The sequence below is a fragment of the Dermacentor variabilis genome, chromosome 10, assembly GCF_050947875.1.
Source record: "Dermacentor variabilis isolate Ectoservices chromosome 10, ASM5094787v1, whole genome shotgun sequence".
NCBI classification, from domain to species: Eukaryota; Metazoa; Arthropoda; class Arachnida; order Ixodida; family Ixodidae; genus Dermacentor; species Dermacentor variabilis.
This window is the reverse complement of record NC_134577.1, coordinates 24461357-24472603: the sequence shown is the minus strand read 5'-3', so window position 1 is coordinate 24472603 and position 11247 is coordinate 24461357. Positions and strand designations below refer to the sequence as shown.

Here is an 11247-nt window from a genome sequence, read left to right as displayed (position 1 = left end):
GATTTACAGATATATTCATGCTTTAATTAAAAACTAGAAACAGCGAACTTCATAAGCCAAGTTTTCAACCATGAGGTTTGAATATTGCTTTCTTTTTTTTTTTTGTTAAAAAACACATCGCATGGTTTTTTCTGTGTAGGTTTTCTGTGTTTTTGCACGGTGTTCAGCTTGTGTTTAGAAAGCACTGGTGGTTCACCATGTCTGCTGGAAAGAAATTTGTGCCAATATTCGAGCGATTTCCTGCGCATTATCGCCGATTTCTCGAAGATATGAAGAGAAAGCCTGCCCCCGTGCACTACAAACCTCCGGCGGAGAAATTCGTCAGGCACCCTGTAATGCAAAACATGTGAGCTTGCCGATCGGCGTCCTTGAGCAGTCTCTGGCACGAGTTCTCGCGAACCTTTACCAAAATGTAGCGCAGCGGTAACTGCGTTGAAGGGGGCATACACTGTTATAGTTATGTGCACTCTTCGCACTGCATCACTCGAGAAAGGTATATGGTGTAGTTTATAAGTGGTATAAGTATAAGAGAGGCTGGGTGCCTGCATCCAGAGCTACATCATACTATCCAAATTTTAGAGGCCATGGTTGATTTGAAAGGTGACCAAGAATGAATTCATTTACGAATTCAAAATTGTGTGCAGCACGTGAGTGGTGCCTCATGCAAGCAAATCTAGCGATTATTTTGCTCCCGTTGCGCTGGCTCAGTGGCTACGGCCGCACTGGCGTCTGCTACTGAGCTCGAGGTTGCGGGTTCGAGTCTTGGCCGCGGTGGCTGCCACATTCTGATGGAGGTGGAGTGCAAATGTGGTCAACATTGATCGGGAGCTTCCCACTGGAGTACTGCTAATAGCAAAGGCATGGTTTTAGGACCCAAGGCCCGACCAAATTTTATTGCGTAGCTTGGCTTTGTGTTCTGCTGCGTATGTATTGAAGCCAGTTTAAAAGAGCTATTTTTAGCAGCCGCCTTTTACTGCCTCCAGAATTGCAGGTTCGAAGCGGCTGTACGACGACTCCTCCCAGCTGTTGCGTTTAACTAAAAAAAAAGGAAAAATTCGTGCCCTGCTAAACTTCGCTAATAGTAATAACAATACTCATTGCTAAAAGCCTTTGCTAATAAGCAACTTATTCTGTAGAAGTAGCTGAAGCTGCATGCGCCATCAAGACAGCATCGGAAGGCTAGATTTTGTGATTAGCAAGTGGGAACACTGTTCCTGATTGGTTGCTGCTGCTGCTGCTTTTGCAAATTTAGCTTAAAGCACTACGTGGCTACAGAAATGGCGTCTGCGAGTAATGCATATGCCAAGCCTCATAGGCTCCATTCATTTGTCAATTTCAAATGCACGTCCAAAGAATGCACACGATATCTCTGTGCTTTAGCTCTCATTCATTCATATTAACATCCAAGAAAGATCTTTTTGTGCGGACAGAGACCAGGAGTGTGGATTGAATAGGGAGGGGACATTACTAGCAGTCGTGATGGTAGTGTCTAATAAGTCGTGTTGCCCAGGTAAAACTTGTAAGAAAAGATACATATACAGAGCTTGGCATAGACGATTACTTTGTGTCTCCTTGTCAGTGTTCTTGTGCATGTTACCCGTGTAGCACTGAGGCGATCAAAATGCTGTGGGTGGCTAGTAGTTGCAATGCGTGTGAAATGTTGGCTTCAGGTTGAGGCTTTCATTGTTTGGCCACTGTAGATCATTTTAAGCTACAATGTTTTTGTTAACTTCTTGGCTTGTTAGCAAACCAGCTCCAAACAAGTAAATGAGTATGACCTAACCTGCTTGTCTTTACCTTGGCCCTTCCAGCATTCGGACTGAAGAAAGACCAATTCCTGTGGCATATCCAAGAGAGTGCCAAGAAGGCATCTGGGGCGGAGAAGGCATCGTGCCTGGCTATGCTCCCAACAGCGTAGGTTACTATGTCAAGTTCTTTACTCCAGAACTGCGCCGGGTCATCCTCTACAGCGAGATCCTGGACAAGTACATGCGTGTCACGGTCACTGAGAGAACGATGATCCTCATCAATGAACACTTTGGCTTCGACTTGTACATCTTGAAGGTGATTATTTATTCTCTTCAAGTTCTCCCATGTTTCAGTGCATGTGCGCAGTAAGTGCACATCTGCTGATATTTGCTGTTTGTGTGTGTGTGAGAGAGAGAGAGTTTGGAACACTTGTTGTTGCTGAACCACTGGGCATTATTGTTGCCACTGTCGCTGTGCCAGCTACTAGTGGCTGTGCTGTTGATTATTCTGTTAGAGATAACAGACTTATCGCTGCATATCAGCCAAGTTCGGCAGTTCCCAAGCTCAGAAATATAGCCGCAAAATTATCAGAAGTAGCAAAAAATGAGCCAGTCTGACTCTACAAATCGGAAAGGCAGCCACTAAAGTAGCCAATCAGGAATAAATGGTTGTCACGGCTGCCCACACTCTACACCACTGAATGTGCACACCAGAGATATGCGTTAACGGTGACTGGGTGTCACAGTTCAGTCATGGAAACCGGAAGTATTATGTGTAGCTGGGTGCGTGGTGTTTTAATGGTGTGAAACATGACTGTTAATTGTACTCCACTGTGCTTGTAATTGTTGTACTGCATTGCTGTTCTGAATATTGATTTAAAAAGTGACCAAGCTGTAGAAAAGCTGAAATCTTCCATCGCTAATAACCCCCAAAATTGGCCACTTTGGTGCAGGGTAGCTAAGCCCGCAACTCTTCGTTACTGGTTTCCACTGCTTATTAACAAGTCATAACCGTGGTCTCTGTTATTTTACTCATTTAGTGCACCACATCAGCCATTCTTGCTGAGATGATGCTTCGTACATGTTCTAATCAATAGTCATAATTACAGAGTAATGAAATGCCATTTTAGTACCCCGTCATTCATGTTGCATTTCTTTTTTTAAATAAAAATGGTCGTCTGACTGACTACGCTCAAAGCTCACGAACAAGTTGGTCATTGGTTGGTTTTACAAAAAAGGGAGATTATTGTTTTGCCATTGATTAATGACAGAACGCAGCACATCAGACATCCTATCAAACATGGTAGCGCCTTTGCCAGAGTGTCTGTGTGCAGCAATGCTCGGCATGCCGAGCTGAAATAGAGCTGCATTGAGTATTCAGGGGTTCAGTTTATCTGTAGTCTAAGCAATTATCGTTCACTCAAGTCCATGACAGCTCGGTGCTGTCTTCCCTTGAACGTGCACAAATAAGTTTCGTTGTCTTTATTTTCCAACACTTTGCAGCCTTTCAGTTGATAGTCAGCATTCGTGCTGTATATCTTTGAGTCTGTGTCTCCACGCCTGCCCTTCCATACTGTGGCTGAAGGGTTATGGGACCAAACTGTGACTCATGATTAGCACGGGCACTTTGTAGGCCCAAGAAGAGATCGGTAGTATTTGAACAAGGGCTAGAGGATCTGACTGAGCTGGAGGACTTGACTCAGCTAGCAAACTCAACTTCGCAAGGGGATGTGACAAGTCCACTTCATAAAACATTGGCCCTTGGCTCAGGTTTCTCTTGTTGGTCATACGAAGTCCGTGTCTTCCAGCGAACCTCTGTCTACTGGTAGCTCCATGTATGTCGTGCAGTCAACTACACGGTCAAGTGGGTGATTTGCTGTCCGAACTGTATGCACAACAGTGTTAGTTTTTATGGACAGGAAGCGTGACACAGGTATTTGACACAATGTTAAATGCTCTAAAATGCAGCGCCCCCTGGCAGCCCTGTTTGTTTTGTGTTGCTGCTGCGCCATGCCTGGCGGGCAATATATAAGGGGCTGCGGTAGTCGCGTTTTGGCAATAAAGATGTGAGTTCGTCACTACTAGGCGTGCTGGCCTGTTTCTTCGGTGGCTGCGTTTCGCGGGCCATACTCAATTGTATCAACTGGCGACGAGGATGGGATTCCTGCTGCGGTTCCGACCGAAGCCCCAAGAACCAACGAGCTTCGCCCACCTCAAAGCGGCCGGCGGTGGCGACTGGACGGACGCGCGACGAGCGTCCGCGCTCGTCAGCGCTCTCGGGCGTGAGGGACAACGGAAGTACTTTGCAGACGAGGAGCAGGAAGCGGCAGGCAAGTGGGGGCCTTTCCCCGAACATCGACAAGGTGGCTGCCATTCTGCATGCCCCTGTGCCAAAGGACGTCAAAGAACTTCAGAGTTTCTTGGGACTTGTCAATTTTTACCGACGTTTTTTGCCTAATCTTTCTCCACTTCTTTCTCCCCTACACTCTCTTCTTTGTGATGGAAAGAAATGGGAGTGGGGGCAGGACCAGCAAGATGCATTCACAGCCTGCGAACACCTGGTGGCCTCAGCTCCAGTTCTCGTACATTTCCGCCCTGACACGCCTGTGTGCCTCAGCTGTGACGCATCACCTTATGGCATAGGTGCAGTTCTGGCCCACAAAGATGCTGATGGCCGGGAACATCCGATTGCTTTTGCCTCACGGAGCTTGTCAAAAGCAGAACGAAATTACAGTCAACTTGACAGGGAGGCCCTGGCACTCGTGTTTGGTGTAGAGCGGTTCCACCAGTACTTGTGGGGCATACCGTTTAAAGCATACACTGACCACAAGCCACTTCTCGGACTGCTGGGTGCCAACAAGCCTGTTCCTGTGCAAGCATCACCAAGGTTAGTCCGGTGGGCTCTCAAGCTATCTGCGTACAAGTACGCACTGGTATACAAGCCTGGAAGAGAGCTTGGCCCTGCTGATGCTCTTAGCAGACTGCCACTACCTAACGACAGCACCACACTGCCTGCCCCTGCCGAGATTTTCATGTTGGAGGAGGCCTATCCTCGATTCCTTTCACCTGCTGTGGTGGCACGAACCACCAGGAACGATCCAGTTCTGGGTCATGTTGTGCATTCTGTATTGAAAGGAGAGAGCCTTCCAGCTGGGCCAGAGTGGAACCCTTTCAGCACAAGAAGCTCAGAACTCAGTCTTCATGAAGGCTGTCTACTGTGGGGGTCACGAGTAGTAATTCCCAAATCACTGCAGGCCCAAGTTCTTGGAGTACTTCACGCCAGTCACCCTGGTATTGAAAAAAGCAAAATGATTGCCAGGAGCCATGTCTGGTGGCCAGGCATAGACAATGACATTGCCAACAGTGTGAAAAGCTGCGCTACGTGCCAGGCTCAACAACGGGCTGCGCAGCCGGTCCCACAGATGCCATGGCCGTTTCCGCACCGACCCTGGTCACAGCTCCACACTGATTTCGGGGGACCATTTCTAGGACACACGTTCTTAATCATCGTGGATGCTTTCTCAAAGTGGATAGAGGTTTTTCCTGTGTCATCCGCATCTGCAGAAGCTACCATTTCTGCCCTGAGAATTGCATTCACTCAGCATGGCCTCCCTGACGTAATAGTTTCTGGCAATGGCCCGGCGTTTACCAGTGCACAGTGCCTTGAGTTCTTGACTCTAAATGGAATTCGCCGCATGCATGTACCACCGTATCACCCCGCTTCCAATGGTGCAGCAGAACAAGTGGTACAGACTGTAAAGAACAAACTCAAGAAGTCTGGCTCTGGCGACTTCAAGGCACAGATTTCCAGGTTTTTATTTCATTATCGGACAACCCCACATGAAGTAACTGGTCGGCCACCATGTGAGCTCCTAATGGGGAGAATGTTCAAGACTCCTCTGGATGTCCTGCGGCCTAGCCTACAAGCATCGGTGCTATTTAAACAACTGAAACAGAAGTTGAATGCTGACAGAGGGTCACGGCAGGCTCCATTACTCCAACCAGGAGATAACGTGTATGCGAGAAACTTCCGCACAGGTGCACCATGGGTACCTGCCAGTGTTTCAGACGTCAATCCACCGTCGGCCCAGGTTCTTTGTCAAGACGGTTCGACATGGAGCCGACACAATGACCACTTGCGCCTTGCTCAGACAGCGCCACTTCGTCCTGCTGGAGCAGAAGTTTCTCCTCAACTGGGGCAACTGCCCATCCATTCTCCAGCTATCCCGGATGTGCTTCTTGAGAGAGAACCAGCCAGACATCTGCCAGCTGCACCCGACGTGCTACATGAGGAACAGTCGCCGGGAAGCGTATCTGGAAGTGACTGTGCCGTGGACAACCCTGTCATGGCTGCATCTTGCACTCCACAGTTGCGCCGTAGCACAAGAACTCGGAAACCAGTGGTCAAGTGCTCCCCGTAGCATACATCTTAAGAGGGGAGGAGTGACACAATGTTAACTGTTCTAAAATGCAGCGTCCCCTGGCAGCCCTGTTTGTTTTGTGTTGCTGCTGCGCCATGCCTGGCGGGCAATATATAAGGGACCGCGGTAGTCGCGTTTTGGCAATAAAGATGTGAGTTCGTCACTACTAGGCGTGCTGGCCTGTTTCTTCGGTGGCTGCGTTTCGCGGGCCATAATCAATTGTATCAGTATTATTATCAATTCTTCCTGTTCTCAGCGATATGTATACTTCTGCTCATACTGCCATGCATTGTGTTTTGCCTTTTGCCAGTGACCATCTTTCACCAGATTATCACTGTTATTGAATTATCACTCGGCACAACATTCACCAACTAATCCAATATTTCTTGCAAGTTGTTGCCAATTCTATAATAGACTGTTGTTCAGTCGGATTGCATGGAATAGAACCTACTATGCCCATGTTTCTTGTTACTTATGAACAAACTGCTTTTTTTTTTTTTTTTTGTAGCTCTGAATTTTTCTGCATGGTTACTGCCTCAGTGCAAAAGTTCTTGGATTATGGAAATTACAAAAATGTGGCAGGTACTCACAGAAGTACAGTGGGGTGTTGCCAAGGGCAGGTGTACATTGCCCCTTGTTATTCTGGTGTGAATGCGTTGGATGTGACAAAATTAAATTTGTTCTTTAGTAGTTCTGCACTGCAAATGGTTTTGTATATAGGGGTACAGTATTCTCACTACTGTACAGCAGTTTCTAGCCACTTGCTGCATATGTGGAAGAAACAGAAATAAAAATTTTGATGTCTGTTTTTTAAGTTTGCAAGCAGTTTTCTTTCGAGCACTGGTGTGAAAAGAAGTTCAGATAGACGTTTTCCTTAATTTGCAACTGCGCTTCTTTGCAATGCACATATGCCCACATTACCCGTCGTCATTCAAATGGGAACAAAGTGCCAGCTGCAGATCCTAGGGCTTGTCTCTATTGCATCGTTTCGTCACAGGAGCCAGGTCTACATTTTCCATGTCATAATACAAGGAAATTTTGCTTGTATGCGTTGCTTTAAAAAAAAAATTTAAAAATGTCTATGCCGCCATTTGTTCAGCAAACTGCCTCGCACATTGATCCCACAGGTGGGGTGACAATTTTTTTTCAGACGCCAGTACAAGACCTGCACTCCCAGCTTGCACTTGATCTAAGACGGAAAATGTTGCTGGCTTTGGCAAGGAAAGACTTGTACCCTGACAACCCTGAGAAGCAGAAAGAAATTCTGGAGAAGTACAAGGAGTTCATTGTATCAGTGAGTTGGCATGCGTCTTGCAGATCTCTTTACAATGGCTCATGTTCACTAAAAAAAAATTTTTTTTAAATACGAGGACACCTAAGCAGATTTTATGAGTTGTGAATATGAAAGCATTGATGTCCACTTGAAACGCCACTGAACGGTCTACAAAGTTATGAACTCCTCGTGAGCAAGCGAGCGTGTTGAAATGCTTGGTCAATGCCTCCTAGGTGATGCAAGGCTGGTGCCCTTTGATCCGTGACGTCATGATACTTTGCCTGACTGCCATAGAATGTAATGGGTACACTTGAGTAAGCCATGGTGATTTTGACGTCACCACTTTCGTCACACTGGGCTTGGCAATGGAAATTTCTGTCAAGTATCATGATGTCCTAGAGCAGAGTGTACATGCCTACAATCTAGGAGCCGCTGGTTAAGCCCGCCAGGTAAGACACTAAGTCTGAGCATGTGGTCGTAAGTTCAAAACTCACATTCTGTTTTTTTATACATTAATTACTTTGTAGTGATTACCAAGGCTAAGTTAAAATGCAGGCTAGAGCTTCTGCGGACAAGGAACATGCGGATAACACAGGCTTCCGAGAGCGAAAGTGACATGGCTTCAAAGCGATGCTCGCTACCCTCGTGCAACCTTTAGTGACCGGCTCTACTGTGTGTGATCCGTACTGTGTTCTACTTTAGTCTTTAGATTTGTCCTGTTGCTCTTCCTTTCCTCTTTCATCCCCTCCTTCCTATCTTCCATTTCTGTGTTGCTGTCACCTCCCTTCTGAAGAATAGGCAGCCATTGTGCCCCTTCCGGTGGCAGTTGCCAGCCTGCTCCTCGCTTTCCCTTTCCTGTTAATTGTGTATATGTGTTCAAAACATGCGACGCTTGGCGTGGTACCAGGTGTACCCTTTCCCCCACGCTGCTCCATCGAGTGTCGCAGCCAGTGGGAATTTAGGTGCCGTTTTGCTGCTACAGATGCCGGCGTTTTCTCTCAATGGGCCATGTGATGCTTTTGCATCAAAATTTCAGCACAACCTATCTACCTATGAATGCCTACGTTAATGCGATTAGCATTGAAACAGCGTAGGAACAGACTTTGCTGCTTTGCTGCTTTGAACAGAACATTGCTGCTTGCCAGCAGCGCAAGCAGCAATGGAACATCCTTCAAGTTTTTGCCCGATTTGCACAGGTAGGGAGCAATAACTGAACACTTTGATTTCTTCTGGGATGTCTGTGTAAGCTGCGGGCGATGCTGTGATGTGAGCAAGCGGTAAGCTTTCTCCAGCTTTGTTACCTGCGAAGTCCAGTTTGACATTCTGCTGCAGGAGGAAGAAGCAGACTGGTTTGGCCTGACACTGTGGAAAGCTGAGAGGAAGCTCATGGACTACGAGGACGCCCTCCCAAAGCCGAAGCCACTCAAGTATCAATTCCTGAACGACTTCTTGGAGGAGCTGAAGTGTGAGCACTGCTTTGCCTTTGCAGCATCTGTAGCTGCATGTTGTAACATTACATGGAAATCTTGGCTTTCTTGTTTTACTGCAGCAGCTGTAAAGGGCAAATGCAACAAAATATTGTGCTGTGTAAAAAGCCCAGTTTTGTATAGTGTCGATATAGAGAAGCCTCCATGCAACTCTTTCAAAGTACGAACATTTGCATCGTGAAAATCTTGCAAAAATATACGTTTGTGATAGGGTGTAAAACTGGGCGAGTTGGTTGATCTTCATGGTAAAATCAGTGCAAAAAGACAGCAGCACAAGACCGAGAAATACATAGAACAGGCGCTGAACTAACGACTCTTGTTAGTTAGAGTTGTTAGTTAAGCGCCTGTCCTGTGTGTTTCTCTTTCCTGTGCTGCTGTCTTTTTGCGCTGCTTTTACCATGAATACATTTGTGATACTGGGGAGGGAGGGAGGGGGGAAGAAGAATAAGAAGAAAAAGCAGTCATCATTACCACTTGGTAAATGTTTTATCAAGCGTTGTGATGTTCACCCATCTGCGACATAACCTGAGATTGCCTGCAGCGGACAACGGATGCATTCTTAGTTTGAAGAATCTTAGATGGACCAAAGTGTTCTCCGCATGCTATACTGTGACGAAGACCATTGAATTGCATGGTATCTTAGTCCTTGCTCTGTTCAAAACTATACGGAAAAACAGAAATAGCAACAGTTGGAAACATTGTACCCTATAATCTCTGGAGGAAGGACAGGGCGCTCAAGAAACAGAAGTCGGTCTCTTGAGTGATCTTCTTTGGCACAACATCACAAGTAATAAATCTTTTTCTGCCAAATGGATGAAGGTAGTTGTCTTCACCAGCATAGACATTATCCATCTAAACTGATCTAGTGTATTGCTGTATAGCGCCCCTTTAAAGTATCCTTGGGCCAAGGGCACAGTCAGTGGACTCGCTTGTCCCAAATTGATGAGAGCTTAAACAAAAGGTGCATTTATTTTACTTCTGCATTTCATTTTACCTGTATTATACTTCTGCAGTGAAAGAAGCAGAGAAGAAACAGCAGGAGGCGACAGCGTAAGTTGATGCTTGACATTTCACTTCTAAACTGTAATTTTGTACGTAGACTTATTGGCCGTTTTTTTCCCCTTGCAGTGGTCAGCAAGAAAGCTGGGTCTCGAGACTTAACCCATTTAAGCGGTCGCCGTCATCAGACACAAGCTCGCAGTCATCATCATAATTACTATGTTAGCCCACTTCGTCAAATGATAGTCAATTAATAAAGTATTTTGTTGATATTGAGGCACTTAATGTACGAGGGCGAATCGGAAAGTCTGACCCTATTTTTTATTAGCCATGCTAAGGTACATTAGAATTATGTGTAATTAGAAATATGCATACTATTCTACGTACCTTACACTGTTTTTCCACAGATTGAACTATTGCAAATGTAAGCACCCCCGACTATTTTTGCAAAAGAAAAAAAAAAGAAAAACGGAAAAAGTTTGCATTCGAATCTAAGCACAACCCCCCCCCCCCGTATTTTTTTGCGAGGGCGAGAGCATAGCCAAAGCCGCCAAGTGCAGTTGCTCACTTTATCGTCAAGCCAGAGCCGCCAAAATCTCGAGGTGGCTAGGCATTGGCAACACTATCTCTGGCTTTTTGCATTGCTGCATTCGGACACTACACAACAGATGACGGCACAGAACTCCAAAATTTAAGCACCCCCCCCCCCTCCCCCGCAAAAAAGCCGGCTAAAACGAACCCCGATAACTCTTATCAGCGTGTTGCTTCGGCGGCGCTCGGCAGGTTTCGCTGGCATCGTGGGCGCGCATTGGTTTGTTTGGTGTCAGTTGCCTGACAGCCCTAACGGAAGTCGGAATGAGTTTGTAGACAGCTTCCTACAGCTTAAAGTTCAAACAAACTGTAATCGCATTTGCCAAGGATAATGGCAAACACAGTGTACCGGTGGAACTCGGCGTGGACCGAGCCTGCATTATCAGATAGAGGAAGCAGCAGTTTCAGGTTATCGAAGGCACCGCGACACGTAAGTTCACGGGACTGTACTAGGGCCGACATCCACAAATTAAGGAGGACTATGAATCTGTTCGTCGCAAACGGTGCTGGGGTTTCACTGTCACTGTTGGTGGAACCCAGATAAAAGCGTTGGAGATCGCAACAAGAATGCAGATTCTCCACACGGTATTTCATGCATGCCGGGGCTGGGTGGAGCATATGATGAGACGAAATATGAGACAATATGCCAGAAGCTGCCAGCCAATTTTGAAGAAAAGCTTGTCACTTTTCAGCAATATGTGATGAAGCTCTGCAGGGAACACAGCAAC

General features: G+C 46.4%; 1 protein-coding gene across 1 annotated transcript; it reads left to right on the top strand.

Moving 5' to 3' along the window:
* Window positions 1-94: 94 nt before the first annotated feature.
* Window positions 95-10200, top strand: mRpL28 (mitochondrial ribosomal protein L28). The gene is made up of 6 exons (XM_075672031.1): window positions 95-346; window positions 1812-2064; window positions 7320-7463; window positions 8775-8907; window positions 9943-9979; window positions 10058-10200. Exons 1-6 carry the CDS (start codon window positions 198-200, stop codon window positions 10140-10142), a joined length of 801 nt encoding a protein of 266 aa, XP_075528146.1. The 5' UTR covers window positions 95-197; the 3' UTR covers window positions 10143-10200.
* Window positions 10201-11247: the final 1047 nt, after the last annotated feature.